This window comes from Osmia lignaria, chromosome 13, assembly GCF_051020975.1.
Source record: "Osmia lignaria lignaria isolate PbOS001 chromosome 13, iyOsmLign1, whole genome shotgun sequence".
Taxonomy (NCBI): Eukaryota; Metazoa; Arthropoda; class Insecta; order Hymenoptera; family Megachilidae; genus Osmia; species Osmia lignaria.
The window spans coordinates 9,060,646-9,082,055 of NC_135044.1; the positions used below are offsets into that span (position 1 = coordinate 9,060,646).

Here is a 21,410-nt window from a genome sequence, read left to right on the forward strand (position 1 = left end):
AACTTGAACAAAATAAATCATCAAAGGCGTTGCTATTTTGTATTAAGATCATATTTCAAATTGGCCCAGAATTGCATATACCTAAGCCCTGTATAACAGATAAGATCTGGAAATTTATCTTTCATAAAGCCCAAAACGAACACAGGGTATTTGTCGCGAATTCCAAACCAGAAAATGTGCAATATACTTCAAAATGTATGGTCCTTTCAGTTGAGGAAGCTAGTTTACTAGCTCTAGAGACATTTTCACGATTTATCAAAATGGGTTATCATGAAGGTTACAAATTTTTGACCCCCCTTGCTTGTGCGTTTTTCAGTAAGGATGATACAAGCTCATTGGCTGAAGAACTTGGCATAACGGAAGTGGAGCTACTAGTGAATTTAAGTCAAAGTACACAAAGTGGTGGGCAGTATCTTAGAAAATCTGACATCGACATAGCTGTATGTTCTTCTATTGCAGCCACTCGTAACTTAACGGACGAAAATCTAAGGAAGGGGATAGTGATTACGGTGCTCAAAGCGTATATAAATAAAGGATTTGCTCCTGATAAAAACAGAATTGCTATTATTTCAAAGTACGTGCCTGGAGGGGTGCCATCAGAGTTTGCATATGAAGAACTCATTAAAGTCCTTGATTCTGAGCAAAAGAAATATAGTGCTATTAAGATAGCCATGGCCAGGAAGCAGTCTGAAATGTATGTAAGTGTTCTGGTCCCAGGATCATCAAAAGAATTTTAAACCACCTCCACCTGTGTCTCTTTCAAAGAAGTGCTGTCTATTATACTAAAGTCTGTAAATACACTAGTGCTAGTGTACAGACTTCATAACTTACCGGCAGATACGCAATATTTATTTTTAACTGCTCCTTGTTAATAAGTTGTTATTTAGATATCTGGTCGTTGAATTTTATAAAACAAATCAGGAGTGGATTTTTGGCACCATAATACCTTTGTAAAAAGACCATTTATTATCTACTTTGTAGATAACAAATTTCTGCTTCTTTATTTGCGAATATGTAATTAAATATAATATTTGCGACTGGAGCAATTTTAGATTCCGAGGGAGCAAATGGGAAACAATTTTTTAAGACAAATTGTTAAGAAATATTAATATTCCACGCCAACTTTACTTCGGCAGTATCCTGTATTATTTCATCGGTGCAAGCAGTTAGTTTCTCCATTTACCGTCAGATAGTACTGAAGGTACGATTTTATAGAAAGCGCATTGATATAAAATTAAAAAATGTATTTTACGATTTTAAATAACAACTAATTTAATTGATTATTTTACCCTAGCATAATGTTCTCTCTGATTTATTTTTGACATTATGTAGTCAACTTATTGTCAGTTGTACATACAAAAGTGATCATTTTTTTTCTCCAATACACAAATATATCTAATCTTTAAAAATAGATAATTTAGAAGCAAATTGTTAATATAACAATCTAATATCATGAATTTTTTTCAAATATTTCAATGATACTAGTTACACCCTTTCCTTCGATACCGCAAGGTACAATATGATCAAACCAACTTAAATCTGTATTACAATTTAGAGCTAAACCATGTGTTGTTATATAACGACTTCCATGAATACCAATTGCACAAATTTTTTTATCACCTACCCATACGCCAGTATCAGGTGATGTTTCAGCTTTAATGCCATATTCTGCACACAAACGAATTACCATTTCTTCTATTTGAGAGACGTACCACTTAACACTGGATTTAAATTGTTTTAGATTTAATATAGGATATGCCACTAATTGTCCAGGTCCATGAAAAGTTATAAGACCACCTCGATTTGTTCTAAAAAATTCAGCACCTAATTTTTTCAATCTTTCTTTTTCTTCAACTGTATATCCTTTATCTCTAATTCCAATTGTAAACACTGGATCATGTTCAAGCAATACTAATGTATTACAAGTATCCTTGCTTAAGGTTTGATGATGCTGGTTGGCTAATATTTTTTGTAACTTAAGTCCAGAACCATAACTTAATCTGCCTGCCCACAAAACTTTGACCAGCATTGAAGACATGATAAAGTAGTAATATTTTCCTTGCGATTACAATTTCTTTAAATCTGATTTGGTATATCATTAAGTATTTATTAACCCAAATTATATACAATTCACATTTTCTTAAATCTCTTTTAAATTTGCTTTTTCTTGTATGGTAATGTATAGAAGCCATGAAACCTATTTAAAAAAGTGTTTGTAATAACTAAACTTAAAATACAATAAAATTAAACTTAATAAAACATAATTAAACATAAATAAAAATAACATACATAAGCATCTGTTGCGGCATACATTTTTTGGTTATCGTTTAGAGGATGTATATGCCATTTACTTTTTCTTACTTTTGAATTTTTATCTAGACTTTTGTTCAGCTAAAATAATAAAACATAACATTTGTCTATTTATAGTTTTACATAGGTATGTTCTAAATTTACAAAAACTAACCAAATGTACAGTTAATTTCTCTAAACTCCAACGACAAGATCTATTTAATACTCTATTTGCAAATGTACCACAATCTATACAATTATTTTCCACCACTTTACTTGCTGGAAATTCAGTAAAATCTCTACCTAATTTCCAAATATCGCTATAAAGAAGAAAATTAAAATTACAACATAAAACACACCATTATTTTTCTTTAGAAAGAAACTTACTTTTTTACATTAACTCCAACTAGTTTTACTTTTGGATGACTTAAAAGAATGACCAATGCAGCAGGTAGCTTTTTCAATGAATATACATGTAATAGATGACATATATTATTATTCAAACATATTTGTATTAAAGCAGTTTTTCCGCTTCCTGTTTGAAAACTAAAAGGCCACTCTAAATCAAATCCTACTGGTACTATATCACTGTCATAATTGTCCACTTCTTTGCTAAAAAAATTATGATAATAATAAAACATATATTAAAACATCTATTTATTGTGTCATATTAATTACATAAATCTTACATAATATTATCACAAATCATAGCACATGTATCAAACTCACTGACATAATTAATGCAACCTTTGAATGAAATAAATGGTAAAACAGACATGTTAAGCTTTTTTTCTGTTATACGTCCTTTTTCCGATTGCGTTTTTAATGCATTCATTACTAAAAACAAATTGCATTTTACATACTAGGTTAATAAAGTATTACAGTGAATTTTTAATAAAAATATTGGAGTGAAAAATATGTATATATGTACATTTTATATTTAATTTACATTTAATGTGTGATATATTACAAGATTGTATATAAATAAATGTAAATTACATTAACCTCTTGAGAGCTTGAGAATTATTAATGATTCTGCATTATGAATTATACCATAGTAATAAAATTTCTGTTTATTGTTGAAAATTTAAATTAGAGGAGCTTATATAGAATTACAAACTGTTTTTGAATTCTAACAATAAATATTTTTCAACAATTTCACAGATATGTAACTCTCTATATAGTATGACAGCACGGTATCACGGTATGTGATCACAGCTTACAGTAGGCTGTGATAGTATCTTCCACGAGAGAATTGTATGTATACCGCAGTTCACCAGAGTCCATAACTGCGAAAAGACCAATTTTCGTTCTTCGCGCATCTCCAGTGCGCATCTTCGCCCTGATTGGCGATACTCCCAAACGAAGTGGAAAGCGATTGGCGGAGAGCTCGCTGCGTTCCCCCACCATCTTCCAACCTGCGCGTCGCAGTATGGACTCTGGTGAACTGTGGTATACATACTGTTGCGTCGTTGCGTGTCCGCCTTGCGGTGTAGGGAAATTCAGGGATTTCTGGGCCGTGAGTTATGTAACACTCACGAATGCGCATTGCAGGTCGAAACTTGTTTGGTCGTAAGTGCGAGATCAGTTTTGAACTTGAAGGCGTCTGTAACAAAGATAGTTACATACAAATGATCAGAGAGATACCCTGTTCAGAAATTGAGCTTCTTCGTATAATAGAGTCGTGTATCTAACATTATAGCAAGATTAAAACAGTACCTATAGTTTACACATATATCTGTGAAAATAGTATTCCATATATTAGGAAGAACACCAGAGGAGTTTTTCAACGCTCACAGTGGTTTAAAGAAAATGGCACACACAGTACCTAGTGTCTTGTCAAGGCACACAATCGAAAAAGAATACCATATTCGCGGAATGACACCAGAGGAGTTTTTCAACGCTCACAGTGGTTTAAAGAAAATGGCACACCCTAAGGTTGTAAGATACACAGTACCTCCTAGTGTCTTGTTAAGGCACACAGTACCTAGTGTCTTGTTAAGGCACACAATCGAAAAAGAATACCATATTCGCGGAATAACAGCAAGGGATGTTTTCAACCCTCACAGTGGCTTCGAGTACAACATGGAAGAACTCAAGGTGGAGTTCAAGAAACACTGTGACGATTATATGGAGGAACTTGAACAAAATAAATCATCAAAGGCGTTGCTATTTTGTATTAAGATCATATTTCAAATTGGCCCAGAATTGCATATACCTAAGCCCTGTATAACAGATAAGATCTGGAAATTTATCTTTCATAAAGCCCAAAACGAACACAGGGTATTTGTCGCGAATTCCAAACCAGAAAATGTGCAATATACTTCAAACTGTATGGTCCTTCCAGTTGAGGCAGCTAGTTTACTAGCTCTAGAGACATTTTCACGATTTATCAAAATGGGTTATCATGAAGGTTACAAATTTTTGACCCCCCTTGCTTGTGCGTTTTTCAGTAAGGATGATACAAGCTCATTGGCTGAAGAACTTGGCATAACGGAAGTGGAGCTACTAGTGAATTTAAGTCAAAGTACACAAAGTGGTGGGCAGTATCTTAGAAAATCTGACATCGACATAGCTGTATGTTCTTCTATTGCAGCCACTCGTAACTTAACGGACGAAAATCTAAGGAAGGGGATAGTGATTACGGTGCTCAAAGCGTATATAAATAAAGGATTTGCTCCTGATAAAAACAGAATTGCTATTATTTCAAAGTACGTGCCTGGAGGGGTGCCATCAGAGTTTGCATATGAAGAACTCATTAAAGTCCTTGATTCTGAGCAAAAGAAATATAGTGCTATTAAGATAGCCATGGCCAGGAAGCAGTCTGAAATGTATGTAAGTGTTCTGGTCCCAGGATCATCAAAAGAATTTTAAACCACCTCCACCTGTGTCTCTTTCAAAGAAGTGCTGTCTATTATACTAAAGTCTGTAAATACACTAGTGCTAGTGTACAGACTTCATAACTTACCGGCAGATACGCAATATTTATTTTTAACTGCTCCTTGTTAATAAGTTGTTATTTAGATATCTGGTCGTTGAATTTTATAAAACAAATCAGGAGTGGATTTTTGGCACCATAATACCTTTGTAAAAAGACCATTTATTATCTACTTTGTAGATAACAAATTTCTGCTTCTTTATTTGCGAATATGTAATTAAATATAATATTTGCGACTGGAGCAATTTTAGATTCCGAGGGAGCAAATGGGAAACAATTTTTTAAGACAAATTGTTAAGAAATATTAATATTCCACGCCAACTTTACTTCGGCAGTATCCTGTATTATTTCATCGGTGCAAGCAGTTAGTTTCTCCATTTACCGTCAGATAGTACTGAAGGTACGATTTTATAGAAAGCGCATTGATATAAAATTAAAAAATGTATTTTACGATTTTAAATAACAACTAATTTAATTGATTATTTTACCCTAGCATAATGTTCTCTCTGATTTATTTTTGACATTATGTAGTCAACTTATTGTCAGTTGTACATACAAAAGTGATCATTTTTTTTCTCCAATACACAAATATATCTAATCTTTAAAAATAGATAATTTAGAAGCAAATTGTTAATATAACAATCTAATATCATGAATTTTTTTCAAATATTTCAATGATACTAGTTACACCCTTTCCTTCGATACCGCAAGGTACAATATGATCAAACCAACTTAAATCTGTATTACAATTTAGAGCTAAACCATGTGTTGTTATATAACGACTTCCATGAATACCAATTGCACAAATTTTTTTATCACCTACCCATACGCCAGTATCAGGTGATGTTTCAGCTTTAATGCCATATTCTGCACACAAACGAATTACCATTTCTTCTATTTGAGAGACGTACCACTTAACACTGGATTTAAATTGTTTTAGATTTAATATAGGATATGCCACTAATTGTCCAGGTCCATGAAAAGTTATAAGACCACCTCGATTTGTTCTAAAAAATTCAGCACCTAATTTTTTCAATCTTTCTTTTTCTTCAACTGTATATCCTTTATCTCTAATTCCAATTGTAAACACTGGATCATGTTCAAGCAATACTAATGTATTACAAGTATCCTTGCTTAAGGTTTGATGATGCTGGTTGGCTAATATTTTTTGTAACTTAAGTCCAGAACCATAACTTAATCTGCCTGCCCACAAAACTTTGACCAGCATTGAAGACATGATAAAGTAGTAATATTTTCCTTGCGATTACAATTTCTTTAAATCTGATTTGGTATATCATTAAGTATTTATTAACCCAAATTATATACAATTCACATTTTCTTAAATCTGTTTTAAATTTGCTTTTTCTTGTATGGTAATGTATAGAAGCCATGAAACCTATTTAAAAAAGTGTTTGTAATAACTAAACTTAAAATACAATAAAATTAAACTTAATAAAACATAATTAAACATAAATAAAAATAACATACATAAGCATCTGTTGCGGCATACATTTTTTGGTTATCGTTTAGAGGATGTATATGCCATTTACTTTTTCTTACTTTTGAATTTTTATCTAGACTTTTGTTCAGCTAAAATAATAAAACATAACATTTGTCTATTTATAGTTTTACATAGGTATGTTCTAAATTTACAAAAACTAACCAAATGTACAGTTAATTTCTCTAAACTCCAACGACAAGATCTATTTAATACTCTATTTGCAAATGTACCACAATCTATACAATTATTTTCCACCACTTTACTTGCTGGAAATTCAGTAAAATCTCTACCTAATTTCCAAATATCGCTATAAAGAAGAAAATTAAAATTACAACATAAAACACACCATTATTTTTCTTTAGAAAGAAACTTACTTTTTTACATTAACTCCAACTAGTTTTACTTTTGGATGACTTAAAAGAATGACCAATGCAGCAGGTAGCTTTTTCAATGAATATACATGTAATAGATGACATATATTATTATTCAAACATATTTGTATTAAAGCAGTTTTTCCGCTTCCTGTTTGAAAACTAAAAGGCCACTCTAAATCAAATCCTACTGGTACTATATCACTGTCATAATTGTCCACTTCTTTGCTAAAAAAATTATGATAATAATAAAACATATATTAAAACATCTATTTATTGTGTCATATTAATTACATAAATCTTACATAATATTATCACAAATCATAGCACATGTATCAAACTCACTGACATAATTAATGCAACCTTTGAATGAAATAAATGGTAAAACAGACATGTTAAGCTTTTTTTCTGTTATACGTCCTTTTTCCGATTGCGTTTTTAATGCATTCATTACTAAAAACAAATTGCATTTTACATACTAGGTTAATAAAGTATTACAGTGAATTTTTAATAAAAATATTGGAGTGAAAAATATGTATATATGTACATTTTATATTTAATTTACATTTAATGTGTGATATATTACAAGATTGTATATAAATAAATGTAAATTACATTAACCTCTTGAGAGCTTGAGAATTATTAATGATTCTGCATTATGAATTATACCATAGTAATAAAATTTCTGTTTATTGTTGAAAATTTAAATTAGAGGAGCTTATATAGAATTACAAACTGTTTTTGAATTCTAACAATAAATATTTTTCAACAATTTCACAGATATGTAACTCTCTATATAGTATGACAGCACGGTATCACGGTATGTGATCACAGCTTACAGTAGGCTGTGATAGTATCTTCCACGAGAGAATTGTATGTATACCGCAGTTCACCAGAGTCCATAACTGCGAAAAGACCAATTTTCGTTCTTCGCGCATCTCCAGTGCGCATCTTCGCCCTGATTGGCGATACTCCCAAACGAAGTGGAAAGCGATTGGCGGAGAGCTCGCTGCGTTCCCCCACCATCTTCCAACCTGCGCGTCGCAGTATGGACTCTGGTGAACTGTGGTATACATACTGTTGCGTCGTTGCGTGTCCGCCTTGCGGTGTAGGGAAATTCAGGGATTTCTGGGCCGTGAGTTATGTAACACTCACGAATGCGCATTGCAGGTCGAAACTTGTTTGGTCGTAAGTGCGAGATCAGTTTTGAACTTGAAGGCGTCTGTAACAAAGATAGTTACATACAAATGATCAGAGAGATACCCTGTTCAGAAATTGAGCTTCTTCGTATAATAGAGTCGTGTATCTAACATTATAGCAAGATTAAAACAGTACCTATAGTTTACACATATATCTGTGAAAATAGTATTCCATATATTAGGAAGAACACCAGAGGAGTTTTTCAACGCTCACAGTGGTTTAAAGAAAATGGCACACACAGTACCTAGTGTCTTGTCAAGGCACACAATCGAAAAAGAATACCATATTCGCGGAATGACACCAGAGGAGTTTTTCAACGCTCACAGTGGTTTAAAGAAAATGGCACACCCTAAGGTTGTAAGATACACAGTACCTCCTAGTGTCTTGTTAAGGCACACAATCGAAAAAGAATACCATATTCGCGGAATAACAGCAAGGGATGTTTTCAACCCTCACAGTGGCTTCGAGTACAACATGGAAGAACTCAAGGTGGAGTTCAAGAAACACTGTGACGATTATATGGAGGAACTTGAACAAAATAAATCATCAAAGGCGTTGCTATTTTGTATTAAGATCATATTTCAAATTGGCCCAGAATTGCATATACCTAAGCCCTGTATAACAGATAAGATCTGGAAATTTATCTTTCATAAAGCCCAAAACGAACACAGGGTATTTGTCGCGAATTCCAAACCAGAAAATGTGCAATATACTTCAAAATGTATGGTCCTTTCAGTTGAGGAAGCTAGTTTACTAGCTCTAGAGACATTTTCACGATTTATCAAAATGGGTTATCATGAAGGTTACAAATTTTTGACCCCCCTTGCTTGTGCGTTTTTCAGTAAGGATGATACAAGCTCATTGGCTGAAGAACTTGGCATAACGGAAGTGGAGCTACTAGTGAATTTAAGTCAAAGTACACAAAGTGGTGGGCAGTATCTTAGAAAATCTGACATCGACATAGCTGTATGTTCTTCTATTGCAGCCACTCGTAACTTAACGGACGAAAATCTAAGGAAGGGGATAGTGATTACGGTGCTCAAAGCGTATATAAATAAAGGATTTGCTCCTGATAAAAACAGAATTGCTATTATTTCAAAGTACGTGCCTGGAGGGGTGCCATCAGAGTTTGCATATGAAGAACTCATTAAAGTCCTTGATTCTGAGCAAAAGAAATATAGTGCTATTAAGATAGCCATGGCCAGGAAGCAGTCTGAAATGTATGTAAGTGTTCTGGTCCCAGGATCATCAAAAGAATTTTAAACCACCTCCACCTGTGTCTCTTTCAAAGAAGTGCTGTCTATTATACTAAAGTCTGTAAATACACTAGTGCTAGTGTACAGACTTCATAACTTACCGGCAGATACGCAATATTTATTTTTAACTGCTCCTTGTTAATAAGTTGTTATTTAGATATCTGGTCGTTGAATTTTATAAAACAAATCAGGAGTGGATTTTTGGCACCATAATACCTTTGTAAAAAGACCATTTATTATCTACTTTGTAGATAACAAATTTCTGCTTCTTTATTTGCGAATATGTAATTAAATATAATATTTGCGACTGGAGCAATTTTAGATTCCGAGGGAGCAAATGGGAAACAATTTTTTAAGACAAATTGTTAAGAAATATTAATATTCCACGCCAACTTTACTTCGGCAGTATCCTGTATTATTTCATCGGTGCAAGCAGTTAGTTTCTCCATTTACCGTCAGATAGTACTGAAGGTACGATTTTATAGAAAGCGCATTGATATAAAATTAAAAAATGTATTTTACGATTTTAAATAACAACTAATTTAATTGATTATTTTACCCTAGCATAATGTTCTCTCTGATTTATTTTTGACATTATGTAGTCAACTTATTGTCAGTTGTACATACAAAAGTGATCATTTTTTTTCTCCAATACACAAATATATCTAATCTTTAAAAATAGATAATTTAGAAGCAAATTGTTAATATAACAATCTAATATCATGAATTTTTTTCAAATATTTCAATGATACTAGTTACACCCTTTCCTTCGATACCGCAAGGTACAATATGATCAAACCAACTTAAATCTGTATTACAATTTAGAGCTAAACCATGTGTTGTTATATAACGACTTCCATGAATACCAATTGCACAAATTTTTTTATCACCTACCCATACGCCAGTATCAGGTGATGTTTCAGCTTTAATGCCATATTCTGCACACAAACGAATTACCATTTCTTCTATTTGAGAGACGTACCACTTAACACTGGATTTAAATTGTTTTAGATTTAATATAGGATATGCCACTAATTGTCCAGGTCCATGAAAAGTTATAAGACCACCTCGATTTGTTCTAAAAAATTCAGCACCTAATTTTTTCAATCTTTCTTTTTCTTCAACTGTATATCCTTTATCTCTAATTCCAATTGTAAACACTGGATCATGTTCAAGCAATACTAATGTATTACAAGTATCCTTGCTTAAGGTTTGATGATGCTGGTTGGCTAATATTTTTTGTAACTTAAGTCCAGAACCATAACTTAATCTGCCTGCCCACAAAACTTTGACCAGCATTGAAGACATGATAAAGTAGTAATATTTTCCTTGCGATTACAATTTCTTTAAATCTGATTTGGTATATCATTAAGTATTTATTAACCCAAATTATATACAATTCACATTTTCTTAAATCTGTTTTAAATTTGCTTTTTCTTGTATGGTAATGTATAGAAGCCATGAAACCTATTTAAAAAAGTGTTTGTAATAACTAAACTTAAAATACAATAAAATTAAACTTAATAAAACATAATTAAACATAAATAAAAATAACATACATAAGCATCTGTTGCGGCATACATTTTTTGGTTATCGTTTAGAGGATGTATATGCCATTTACTTTTTCTTACTTTTGAATTTTTATCTAGACTTTTGTTCAGCTAAAATAATAAAACATAACATTTGTCTATTTATAGTTTTACATAGGTATGTTCTAAATTTACAAAAACTAACCAAATGTACAGTTAATTTCTCTAAACTCCAACGACAAGATCTATTTAATACTCTATTTGCAAATGTACCACAATCTATACAATTATTTTCCACCACTTTACTTGCTGGAAATTCAGTAAAATCTCTACCTAATTTCCAAATATCGCTATAAAGAAGAAAATTAAAATTACAACATAAAACACACCATTATTTTTCTTTAGAAAGAAACTTACTTTTTTACATTAACTCCAACTAGTTTTACTTTTGGATGACTTAAAAGAATGACCAATGCAGCAGGTAGCTTTTTCAATGAATATACATGTAATAGATGACATATATTATTATTCAAACATATTTGTATTAAAGCAGTTTTTCCGCTTCCTGTTTGAAAACTAAAAGGCCACTCTAAATCAAATCCTACTGGTACTATATCACTGTCATAATTGTCCACTTCTTTGCTAAAAAAATTATGATAATAATAAAACATATATTAAAACATCTATTTATTGTGTCATATTAATTACATAAATCTTACATAATATTATCACAAATCATAGCACATGTATCAAACTCACTGACATAATTAATGCAACCTTTGAATGAAATAAATGGTAAAACAGACATGTTAAGCTTTTTTTCTGTTATACGTCCTTTTTCCGATTGCGTTTTTAATGCATTCATTACTAAAAACAAATTGCATTTTACATACTAGGTTAATAAAGTATTACAGTGAATTTTTAATAAAAATATTGGAGTGAAAAATATGTATATATGTACATTTTATATTTAATTTACATTTAATGTGTGATATATTACAAGATTGTATATAAATAAATGTAAATTACATTAACCTCTTGAGAGCTTGAGAATTATTAATGATTCTGCATTATGAATTATACCATAGTAATAAAATTTCTGTTTATTGTTGAAAATTTAAATTAGAGGAGCTTATATAGAATTACAAACTGTTTTTGAATTCTAACAATAAATATTTTTCAACAATTTCACAGATATGTAACTCTCTATATAGTATGACAGCACGGTATCACGGTATGTGATCACAGCTTACAGTAGGCTGTGATAGTATCTTCCACGAGAGAATTGTATGTATACCGCAGTTCACCAGAGTCCATAACTGCGAAAAGACCAATTTTCGTTCTTCGCGCATCTCCAGTGCGCATCTTCGCCCTGATTGGCGATACTCCCAAACGAAGTGGAAAGCGATTGGCGGAGAGCTCGCTGCGTTCCCCCACCATCTTCCAACCTGCGCGTCGCAGTATGGACTCTGGTGAACTGTGGTATACATACTGTTGCGTCGTTGCGTGTCCGCCTTGCGGTGTAGGGAAATTCAGGGATTTCTGGGCCGTGAGTTATGTAACACTCACGAATGCGCATTGCAGGTCGAAACTTGTTTGGTCGTAAGTGCGAGATCAGTTTTGAACTTGAAGGCGTCTGTAACAAAGATAGTTACATACAAATGATCAGAGAGATACCCTGTTCAGAAATTGAGCTTCTTCGTATAATAGAGTCGTGTATCTAACATTATAGCAAGATTAAAACAGTACCTATAGTTTACACATATATCTGTGAAAATAGTATTCCATATATTAGGAAGAACACCAGAGGAGTTTTTCAACGCTCACAGTGGTTTAAAGAAAATGGCACACACAGTACCTAGTGTCTTGTCAAGGCACACAATCGAAAAAGAATACCATATTCGCGGAATGACACCAGAGGAGTTTTTCAACGCTCACAGTGGTTTAAAGAAAATGGCACACCCTAAGGTTGTAAGATACACAGTACCTCCTAGTGTCTTGTTAAGGCACACAATCGAAAAAGAATACCATATTCGCGGAATAACAGCAAGGGATGTTTTCAACCCTCACAGTGGCTTCGAGTACAACATGGAAGAACTCAAGGTGGAGTTCAAGAAACACTGTGACGATTATATGGAGGAACTTGAACAAAATAAATCATCAAAGGCGTTGCTATTTTGTATTAAGATCATATTTCAAATTGGCCCAGAATTGCATATACCTAAGCCCTGTATAACAGATAAGATCTGGAAATTTATCTTTCATAAAGCCCAAAACGAACACAGGGTATTTGTCGCGAATTCCAAACCAGAAAATGTGCAATATACTTCAAAATGTATGGTCCTTTCAGTTGAGGAAGCTAGTTTACTAGCTCTAGAGACATTTTCACGATTTATCAAAATGGGTTATCATGAAGGTTACAAATTTTTGACCCCCCTTGCTTGTGCGTTTTTCAGTAAGGATGATACAAGCTCATTGGCTGAAGAACTTGGCATAACGGAAGTGGAGCTACTAGTGAATTTAAGTCAAAGTACACAAAGTGGTGGGCAGTATCTTAGAAAATCTGACATCGACATAGCTGTATGTTCTTCTATTGCAGCCACTCGTAACTTAACGGACGAAAATCTAAGGAAGGGGATAGTGATTACGGTGCTCAAAGCGTATATAAATAAAGGATTTGCTCCTGATAAAAACAGAATTGCTATTATTTCAAAGTACGTGCCTGGAGGGGTGCCATCAGAGTTTGCATATGAAGAACTCATTAAAGTCCTTGATTCTGAGCAAAAGAAATATAGTGCTATTAAGATAGCCATGGCCAGGAAGCAGTCTGAAATGTATGTAAGTGTTCTGGTCCCAGGATCATCAAAAGAATTTTAAACCACCTCCACCTGTGTCTCTTTCAAAGAAGTGCTGTCTATTATACTAAAGTCTGTAAATACACTAGTGCTAGTGTACAGACTTCATAACTTACCGGCAGATACGCAATATTTATTTTTAACTGCTCCTTGTTAATAAGTTGTTATTTAGATATCTGGTCGTTGAATTTTATAAAACAAATCAGGAGTGGATTTTTGGCACCATAATACCTTTGTAAAAAGACCATTTATTATCTACTTTGTAGATAACAAATTTCTGCTTCTTTATTTGCGAATATGTAATTAAATATAATATTTGCGACTGGAGCAATTTTAGATTCCGAGGGAGCAAATGGGAAACAATTTTTTAAGACAAATTGTTAAGAAATATTAATATTCCACGCCAACTTTACTTCGGCAGTATCCTGTATTATTTCATCGGTGCAAGCAGTTAGTTTCTCCATTTACCGTCAGATAGTACTGAAGGTACGATTTTATAGAAAGCGCATTGATATAAAATTAAAAAATGTATTTTACGATTTTAAATAACAACTAATTTAATTGATTATTTTACCCTAGCATAATGTTCTCTCTGATTTATTTTTGACATTATGTAGTCAACTTATTGTCAGTTGTACATACAAAAGTGATCATTTTTTTTCTCCAATACACAAATATATCTAATCTTTAAAAATAGATAATTTAGAAGCAAATTGTTAATATAACAATCTAATATCATGAATTTTTTTCAAATATTTCAATGATACTAGTTACACCCTTTCCTTCGATACCGCAAGGTACAATATGATCAAACCAACTTAAATCTGTATTACAATTTAGAGCTAAACCATGTGTTGTTATATAACGACTTCCATGAATACCAATTGCACAAATTTTTTTATCACCTACCCATACGCCAGTATCAGGTGATGTTTCAGCTTTAATGCCATATTCTGCACACAAACGAATTACCATTTCTTCTATTTGAGAGACGTACCACTTAACACTGGATTTAAATTGTTTTAGATTTAATATAGGATATGCCACTAATTGTCCAGGTCCATGAAAAGTTATAAGACCACCTCGATTTGTTCTAAAAAATTCAGCACCTAATTTTTTCAATCTTTCTTTTTCTTCAACTGTATATCCTTTATCTCTAATTCCAATTGTAAACACTGGATCATGTTCAAGCAATACTAATGTATTACAAGTATCCTTGCTTAAGGTTTGATGATGCTGGTTGGCTAATATTTTTTGTAACTTAAGTCCAGAACCATAACTTAATCTGCCTGCCCACAAAACTTTGACCAGCATTGAAGACATGATAAAGTAGTAATATTTTCCTTGCGATTACAATTTCTTTAAATCTGATTTGGTATATCATTAAGTATTTATTAACCCAAATTATATACAATTCACATTTTCTTAAATCTCTTTTAAATTTGCTTTTTCTTGTATGGTAATGTATAGAAGCCATGAAACCTATTTAAAAAAGTGTTTGTAATAACTAAACTTAAAATACAATAAAATTAAACTTAATAAAACATAATTAAACATAAATAAAAATAACATACATAAGCATCTGTTGCGGCATACATTTTTTGGTTATCGTTTAGAGGATGTATATGCCATTTACTTTTTCTTACTTTTGAATTTTTATCTAGACTTTTGTTCAGCTAAAATAATAAAACATAACATTTGTCTATTTATAGTTTTACATAGGTATGTTCTAAATTTACAAAAACTAACCAAATGTACAGTTAATTTCTCTAAACTCCAACGACAAGATCTATTTAATACTCTATTTGCAAATGTACCACAATCTATACAATTATTTTCCACCACTTTACTTGCTGGAAATTCAGTAAAATCTCTACCTAATTTCCAAATATCGCTATAAAGAAGAAAATTAAAATTACAACATAAAACACACCATTATTTTTCTTTAGAAAGAAACTTACTTTTTTACATTAACTCCAACTAGTTTTACTTTTGGATGACTTAAAAGAATGACCAATGCAGCAGGTAGCTTTTTCAATGAATATACATGTAATAGATGACATATATTATTATTCAAACATATTTGTATTAAAGCAGTTTTTCCGCTTCCTGTTTGAAAACTAAAAGGCCACTCTAAATCAAATCCTACTGGTACTATATCACTGTCATAATTGTCCACTTCTTTGCTAAAAAAATTATGATAATAATAAAACATATATTAAAACATCTATTTATTGTGTCATATTAATTACATAAATCTTACATAATATTATCACAAATCATAGCACATGTATCAAACTCACTGACATAATTAATGCAACCTTTGAATGAAATAAATGGTAAAACAGACATGTTAAGCTTTTTTTCTGTTATACGTCCTTTTTCCGATTGCGTTTTTAATGCATTCATTACTAAAAACAAATTGCATTTTACATACTAGGTTAATAAAGTATTACAGTGAATTTTTAATAAAAATATTGGAGTGAAAAATATGTATATATGTACATTTTATATTTAATTTACATTTAATGTGTGATATATTACAAGATTGTATATAAATAAATGTAAATTACATTAACCTCTTGAGAGCTTGAGAATTATTAATGATTCTGCATTATGAATTATACCATAGTAATAAAATTTCTGTTTATTGTTGAAAATTTAAATTAGAGGAGCTTATATAGAATTACAAACTGTTTTTGAATTCTAACAATAAATATTTTTCAACAATTTCACAGATATGTAACTCTCTATATAGTATGACAGCACGGTATCACGGTATGTGATCACAGCTTACAGTAGGCTGTGATAGTATCTTCCACGAGAGAATTGTATGTATACCGCAGTTCACCAGAGTCCATAACTGCGAAAAGACCAATTTTCGTTCTTCGCGCATCTCCAGTGCGCATCTTCGCCCTGATTGGCGATACTCCCAAACGAAGTGGAAAGCGATTGGCGGAGAGCTCGCTGCGTTCCCCCACCATCTTCCAACCTGCGCGTCGCAGTATGGACTCTGGTGAACTGTGGTATACATACTGTTGCGTCGTTGCGTGTCCGCCTTGCGGTGTAGGGAAATTCAGGGATTTCTGGGCCGTGAGTTATGTAACACTCACGAATGCGCATTGCAGGTCGAAACTTGTTTGGTCGTAAGTGCGAGATCAGTTTTGAACTTGAAGGCGTCTGTAACAAAGATAGTTACATACAAATGATCAGAGAGATACCCTGTTCAGAAATTGAGCTTCTTCGTATAATAGAGTCGTGTATCTAACATTATAGCAAGATTAAAACAGTACCTATAGTTTACACATATATCTGTGAAAATAGTATTCCATATATTAGGAAGAACACCAGAGGAGTTTTTCAACGCTCACAGTGGTTTAAAGAAAATGGCACACACAGTACCTAGTGTCTTGTCAAGGCACACAATCGAAAAAGAATACCATATTCGCGGAATGACACCAGAGGAGTTTTTCAACGCTCACAGTGGTTTAAAGAAAATGGCACACCCTAAGGTTGTAAGATACACAGTACCTCCTAGTGTCTTGTTAAGGCACACAATCGAAAAAGAATACCATATTCGCGGAATAACAGCAAGGGATGTTTTCAACCCTCACAGTGGCTTCGAGTACAACATGGAAGAACTCAAGGTGGAGTTCAAGAAACACTGTGACGATTATATGGAGGAACTTGAACAAAATAAATCATCAAAGGCGTTGCTATTTTGTATTAAGATCATATTTCAAATTGGCCCAGAATTGCATATACCTAAGCCCTGTATAACAGATAAGATCTGGAAATTTATCTTTCATAAAGCCCAAAACGAACACAGGGTATTTGTCGCGAATTCCAAACCAGAAAATGTGCAATATACTTCAAAATGTATGGTCCTTTCAGTTGAGGAAGCTAGTTTACTAGCTCTAGAGACATTTTCACGATTTATCAAAATGGGTTATCATGAAGGTTACAAATTTTTGACCCCCCTTGCTTGTGCGTTTTTCAGTAAGGATGATACAAGCTCATTGGCTGAAGAACTTGGCATAACGGAAGTGGAGCTACTAGTGAATTTAAGTCAAAGTACACAAAGTGGTGGGCAGTATCTTAGAAAATCTGACATCGACATAGCTGTATGTTCTTCTATTGCAGCCACTCGTAACTTAACGGACGAAAATCTAAGGAAGGGGATAGTGATTACGGTGCTCAAAGCGTATATAAATAAAGGATTTGCTCCTGATAAAAACAGAATTGCTATTATTTCAAAGTACGTGCCTGGAGGGGTGCCATCAGAGTTTGCATATGAAGAACTCATTAAAGTCCTTGATTCTGAGCAAAAGAAATATAGTGCTATTAAGATAGCCATGGCCAGGAAGCAGTCTGAAATGTATGTAAGTGTTCTGGTCCCAGGATCATCAAAAGAATTTTAAACCACCTCCACCTGTGTCTCTTTCAAAGAAGTGCTGTCTATTATACTAAAGTCTGTAAATACACTAGTGCTAGTGTACAGACTTCATAACTTACCGGCAGATACGCAATATTTATTTTTAACTGCTCCTTGTTAATAAGTTGTTATTTAGATATCTGGTCGTTGAATTTTATAAAACAAATCAGGAGTGGATTTTTGGCACCATAATACCTTTGTAAAAAGACCATTTATTATCTACTTTGTAGATAACAAATTTCTGCTTCTTTATTTGCGAATATGTAATTAAATATAATATTTGCGACTGGAGCAATTTTAGATTCCGAGGGAGCAAATGGGAAACAATTTTTTAAGACAAATTGTTAAGAAATATTAATATTCCACGCCAACTTTACTTCGGCAGTATCCTGTATTATTTCATCGGTGCAAGCAGTTAGTTTCTCCATTTACCGTCAGATAGTACTGAAGGTACGATTTTATAGAAAGCGCATTGATATAAAATTAAAAAATGTATTTTACGATTTTAAATAACAACTAATTTAATTGATTATTTTACCCTAGCATAATGTTCTCTCTGATTTATTTTTGACATTATGTAGTCAACTTATTGTCAGTTGTACATACAAAAGTGATCATTTTTTTTCTCCAATACACAAATATATCTAATCTTTAAAAATAGATAATTTAGAAGCAAATTGTTAATATAACAATCTAATATCATGAATTTTTTTCAAATATTTCAATGATACTAGTTACACCCTTTCCTTCGATACCGCAAGGTACAATATGATCAAACCAACTTAAATCTGTATTACAATTTAGAGCTAAACCATGTGTTGTTATATAACGACTTCCATGAATACCAATTGCACAAATTTTTTTATCACCTACCCATACGCCAGTATCAGGTGATGTTTCAGCTTTAATGCCATATTCTGCACACAAACGAATTACCATTTCTTCTATTTGAGAGACGTACCACTTAACACTGGATTTAAATTGTTTTAGATTTAATATAGGATATGCCACTAATTGTCCAGGTCCATGAAAAGTTATAAGACCACCTCGATTTGTTCTAAAAAATTCAGCACCTAATTTTTTCAATCTTTCTTTTTCTTCAACTGTATATCCTTTATCTCTAATTCCAATTGTAAACACTGGATCATGTTCAAGCAATACTAATGTATTACAAGTATCCTTGCTTAAGGTTTGATGATGCTGGTTGGCTAATATTTTTTGTAACTTAAGTCCAGAACCATAACTTAATCTGCCTGCCCACAAAACTTTGACCAGCATTGAAGACATGATAAAGTAGTAATATTTTCCTTGCGATTACAATTTCTTTAAATCTGATTTGGTATATCATTAAGTATTTATTAACCCAAATTATATACAATTCACATTTTCTTAAATCTGTTTTAAATTTGCTTTTTCTTGTATGGTAATGTATAGAAGCCATGAAACCTATTTAAAAAAGTGTTTGTAATAACTAAACTTAAAATACAATAAAATTAAACTTAATAAAACATAATTAAACATAAATAAAAATAACATACATAAGCATCTGTTGCGGCATACATTTTTTGGTTATCGTTTAGAGGATGTATATGCCATTTACTTTTTCTTACTTTTGAATTTTTATCTAGACTTTTGTTCAGCTAAAATAATAAAACATAACATTTGTCTATTTATAGTTTTACATAGGTATGTTCTAAATTTACAAAAACTAACCAAATGTACAGTTAATTTCTCTAAACTCCAACGACAAGATCTATTTAATACTCTATTTGCAAATGTACCACAATCTATACAATTATTTTCCACCACTTTACTTGCTGGAAATTCAGTAAAATCTCTACCTAATTTCCAAATATCGCTATAAAGAAGAAAATTAAAATTACAACATAAAACACACCATTATTTTTCTTTAGAAAGAAACTTACTTTTTTACATTAACTCCAACTAGTTTTACTTTTGGATGACTTAAAAGAATGACCAATGCAGCAGGTAGCTTTTTCAATGAATATACATGTAATAGATGACATATATTATTATTCAAACATATTTGTATTAAAGCAGTTTTTCCGCTTCCTGTTTGAAAACTAAAAGGCCACTCTAAATCAAATCCTACTGGTACTATATCACTGTCATAATTGTCCACTTCTTTGCTAAAAAAATTATGATAATAATAAAACATATATTAAAACATCTATTTATTGTGTCATATTAATTACATAAATCTTACATAATATTATCACAAATCATAGCACATGTATCAAACTCACTGACATAATTAATGCAACCTTTGAATGAAATAAATGGTAAAACAGACATGTTAAGCTTTTTTTCTGTTATACGTCCTTTTTCCGATTGCGTTTTTAATGCATTCATTACTAAAAACAAATTGCATTTTACATACTAGGTTAATAAAGTATTACAGTGAATTTTTAATAAAAATATTGGAGTGAAAAATATGTATATATGTACATTTTATATTTAATTTACATTTAATGTGTGATATATTACAAGATTGTATATAAATAAATGTAAATTACATTAACCTCTTGAGAGCTTGAGAATTATTAATGATTCTGCATTATGAATTATACCATAGTAATAAAATTTCTGTTTATTGTTGAAAATTTAAATTAGAGGAGCTTATATAGAATTACAAACTGTTTTTGAATTCTAACAATAAATATTTTTCAACAATTTCACAGATATGTAACTCTCTATATAGTATGACAGCACGGTATCACGGTATGTGATCACAGCTTACAGTAGGCTGTGATAGTATCTTCCACGAGAGAATTGTATGTATACCGCAGTTCACCAGAGTCCATAACTGCGAAAAGACCAATTTTCGTTCTTCGCGCATCTCCAGTGCGCATCTTCGCCCTGATTGGCGATACTCCCAAACGAAGTGGAAAGCGATTGGCGGAGAGCTCGCTGCGTTCCCCCACCATCTTCCAACCTGCGCGTCGCAGTATGGACTCTGGTGAACTGTGGTATACATACTGTTGCGTCGTTGCGTGTCCGCCTTGCGGTGTAGGG

At 32.3% G+C, this 21,410-nt stretch overlaps 10 protein-coding genes across 10 annotated transcripts; all 10 read right to left on the bottom strand.

Annotated features, from left to right (window-relative positions):
• Positions 1 to 973: 973 nt before the first annotated feature.
• On the bottom strand, positions 974 to 2,038 carry LOC143305979 (octanoyl-[acyl-carrier-protein]:protein N-octanoyltransferase LIPT2, mitochondrial-like). Its single transcript, XM_076691459.1, has one exon. It carries the CDS (start codon positions 2,036 to 2,038, stop codon positions 1,451 to 1,453), a length of 588 nt encoding a protein of 195 aa, XP_076547574.1. The 3' UTR covers positions 974 to 1,450.
• An 18-nt stretch (positions 2,039 to 2,056) lies between these two features.
• On the bottom strand, positions 2,057 to 3,124 carry LOC143305971 (3'-5' exonuclease-like). The gene is made up of 5 exons (XM_076691450.1): positions 2,979 to 3,124; positions 2,677 to 2,901; positions 2,465 to 2,609; positions 2,290 to 2,391; positions 2,057 to 2,197 (listed from the first exon to the last, which is right to left on the bottom strand). Exons 1-5 carry the CDS (start codon positions 3,122 to 3,124, stop codon positions 2,141 to 2,143), a joined length of 675 nt encoding a protein of 224 aa, XP_076547565.1. The 3' UTR covers positions 2,057 to 2,140.
• Positions 3,125 to 5,399: 2,275 nt separating this feature from the next.
• On the bottom strand, positions 5,400 to 6,464 carry LOC143305982 (octanoyl-[acyl-carrier-protein]:protein N-octanoyltransferase LIPT2, mitochondrial-like). Its single transcript, XM_076691462.1, has one exon. It carries the CDS (start codon positions 6,462 to 6,464, stop codon positions 5,877 to 5,879), a length of 588 nt encoding a protein of 195 aa, XP_076547577.1. The 3' UTR covers positions 5,400 to 5,876.
• A 52-nt stretch (positions 6,465 to 6,516) lies between these two features.
• On the bottom strand, positions 6,517 to 7,550 carry LOC143305975 (3'-5' exonuclease-like). Its single transcript, XM_076691455.1, has 5 exons — positions 7,405 to 7,550; positions 7,103 to 7,327; positions 6,891 to 7,035; positions 6,716 to 6,817; positions 6,517 to 6,623 (listed from the first exon to the last, which is right to left on the bottom strand). Exons 1-5 carry the CDS (start codon positions 7,548 to 7,550, stop codon positions 6,567 to 6,569), a joined length of 675 nt encoding a protein of 224 aa, XP_076547570.1. The 3' UTR covers positions 6,517 to 6,566.
• A 2,248-nt stretch (positions 7,551 to 9,798) lies between these two features.
• LOC143305980 (octanoyl-[acyl-carrier-protein]:protein N-octanoyltransferase LIPT2, mitochondrial-like) lies at positions 9,799 to 10,863 on the bottom strand. The gene has a single exon (XM_076691460.1). It carries the CDS (start codon positions 10,861 to 10,863, stop codon positions 10,276 to 10,278), a length of 588 nt encoding a protein of 195 aa, XP_076547575.1. The 3' UTR covers positions 9,799 to 10,275.
• A 52-nt stretch (positions 10,864 to 10,915) lies between these two features.
• LOC143305974 (3'-5' exonuclease-like) lies at positions 10,916 to 11,949 on the bottom strand. The gene is made up of 5 exons (XM_076691453.1): positions 11,804 to 11,949; positions 11,502 to 11,726; positions 11,290 to 11,434; positions 11,115 to 11,216; positions 10,916 to 11,022 (listed from the first exon to the last, which is right to left on the bottom strand). Exons 1-5 carry the CDS (start codon positions 11,947 to 11,949, stop codon positions 10,966 to 10,968), a joined length of 675 nt encoding a protein of 224 aa, XP_076547568.1. The 3' UTR covers positions 10,916 to 10,965.
• Positions 11,950 to 14,197: 2,248 nt separating this feature from the next.
• LOC117610231 (octanoyl-[acyl-carrier-protein]:protein N-octanoyltransferase LIPT2, mitochondrial-like) lies at positions 14,198 to 15,262 on the bottom strand. Its single transcript, XM_034337365.2, has one exon. The coding sequence runs from the start codon at positions 15,260 to 15,262 to the stop codon at positions 14,675 to 14,677; it is 588 nt and encodes a 195-aa protein (XP_034193256.1). The 3' UTR covers positions 14,198 to 14,674.
• An 18-nt stretch (positions 15,263 to 15,280) lies between these two features.
• Positions 15,281 to 16,348, bottom strand: LOC143305972 (3'-5' exonuclease-like). The gene is made up of 5 exons (XM_076691451.1): positions 16,203 to 16,348; positions 15,901 to 16,125; positions 15,689 to 15,833; positions 15,514 to 15,615; positions 15,281 to 15,421 (listed from the first exon to the last, which is right to left on the bottom strand). The coding sequence occupies exons 1-5, from the start codon at positions 16,346 to 16,348 to the stop codon at positions 15,365 to 15,367; spliced, it is 675 nt and encodes a 224-aa protein (XP_076547566.1). The 3' UTR covers positions 15,281 to 15,364.
• Positions 16,349 to 18,596: 2,248 nt separating this feature from the next.
• Positions 18,597 to 19,661, bottom strand: LOC117610232 (octanoyl-[acyl-carrier-protein]:protein N-octanoyltransferase LIPT2, mitochondrial-like). Its single transcript, XM_034337368.2, has one exon. The coding sequence runs from the start codon at positions 19,659 to 19,661 to the stop codon at positions 19,074 to 19,076; it is 588 nt and encodes a 195-aa protein (XP_034193259.1). The 3' UTR covers positions 18,597 to 19,073.
• Positions 19,662 to 19,713: 52 nt separating this feature from the next.
• On the bottom strand, positions 19,714 to 20,747 carry LOC117610228 (3'-5' exonuclease-like). Its single transcript, XM_034337361.2, has 5 exons — positions 20,602 to 20,747; positions 20,300 to 20,524; positions 20,088 to 20,232; positions 19,913 to 20,014; positions 19,714 to 19,820 (listed from the first exon to the last, which is right to left on the bottom strand). Exons 1-5 carry the CDS (start codon positions 20,745 to 20,747, stop codon positions 19,764 to 19,766), a joined length of 675 nt encoding a protein of 224 aa, XP_034193252.2. The 3' UTR covers positions 19,714 to 19,763.
• Between the last annotated feature and the right edge of the window lie 663 nt (positions 20,748 to 21,410).

Excerpts from the sequence above, each read along its gene's own strand:
- LOC143305982 (XM_076691462.1), bottom strand. The coding sequence starts at position 6,464 with ATGTCTTCAATGCTGGTCAAAGTTTTGTGGGCAGGCAGATTAAGTTAT.
- LOC143305980 (XM_076691460.1), bottom strand. The coding sequence starts at position 10,863 with ATGTCTTCAATGCTGGTCAAAGTTTTGTGGGCAGGCAGATTAAGTTAT.
- LOC143305971 (XM_076691450.1), bottom strand. The coding sequence starts at position 3,124 with ATGAATGCATTAAAAACGCAATCGGAAAAAGGACGTATAACAGAAAAA. Across the intron at positions 2,392-2,464 it reads AGAAATTAACTGTACATTTG|CTGAACAAAAGTCTAGATAA; the intron begins GTTAGTTTTTGT and ends TTATTATTTTAG. Across the intron at positions 2,198-2,289 it reads ATGCCGCAACAGATGCTTAT|GTTTCATGGCTTCTATACAT; the intron begins GTATGTTATTTT and ends TTTTTTAAATAG.
- LOC143305974 (XM_076691453.1), bottom strand. The coding sequence starts at position 11,949 with ATGAATGCATTAAAAACGCAATCGGAAAAAGGACGTATAACAGAAAAA. Across the intron at positions 11,727-11,803 it reads ATGATTTGTGATAATATTAT|CAAAGAAGTGGACAATTATG; the intron begins GTAAGATTTATG and ends TAATTTTTTTAG. Across the intron at positions 11,023-11,114 it reads ATGCCGCAACAGATGCTTAT|GTTTCATGGCTTCTATACAT; the intron begins GTATGTTATTTT and ends TTTTTTAAATAG.
- LOC117610231 (XM_034337365.2), bottom strand. The coding sequence starts at position 15,262 with ATGTCTTCAATGCTGGTCAAAGTTTTGTGGGCAGGCAGATTAAGTTAT.
- LOC143305972 (XM_076691451.1), bottom strand. The coding sequence starts at position 16,348 with ATGAATGCATTAAAAACGCAATCGGAAAAAGGACGTATAACAGAAAAA. Across the intron at positions 15,616-15,688 it reads AGAAATTAACTGTACATTTG|CTGAACAAAAGTCTAGATAA; the intron begins GTTAGTTTTTGT and ends TTATTATTTTAG. Across the intron at positions 15,422-15,513 it reads ATGCCGCAACAGATGCTTAT|GTTTCATGGCTTCTATACAT; the intron begins GTATGTTATTTT and ends TTTTTTAAATAG.
- LOC117610232 (XM_034337368.2), bottom strand. The coding sequence starts at position 19,661 with ATGTCTTCAATGCTGGTCAAAGTTTTGTGGGCAGGCAGATTAAGTTAT.
- LOC143305975 (XM_076691455.1), bottom strand. The coding sequence starts at position 7,550 with ATGAATGCATTAAAAACGCAATCGGAAAAAGGACGTATAACAGAAAAA. Across the intron at positions 6,818-6,890 it reads AGAAATTAACTGTACATTTG|CTGAACAAAAGTCTAGATAA; the intron begins GTTAGTTTTTGT and ends TTATTATTTTAG. Across the intron at positions 6,624-6,715 it reads ATGCCGCAACAGATGCTTAT|GTTTCATGGCTTCTATACAT; the intron begins GTATGTTATTTT and ends TTTTTTAAATAG.
- LOC117610228 (XM_034337361.2), bottom strand. The coding sequence starts at position 20,747 with ATGAATGCATTAAAAACGCAATCGGAAAAAGGACGTATAACAGAAAAA. Across the intron at positions 20,233-20,299 it reads GTTGGAGTTAATGTAAAAAA|CGATATTTGGAAATTAGGTA; the intron begins GTAAGTTTCTTT and ends TCTTCTTTATAG. Across the intron at positions 19,821-19,912 it reads ATGCCGCAACAGATGCTTAT|GTTTCATGGCTTCTATACAT; the intron begins GTATGTTATTTT and ends TTTTTTAAATAG.
- LOC143305979 (XM_076691459.1), bottom strand. The coding sequence starts at position 2,038 with ATGTCTTCAATGCTGGTCAAAGTTTTGTGGGCAGGCAGATTAAGTTAT.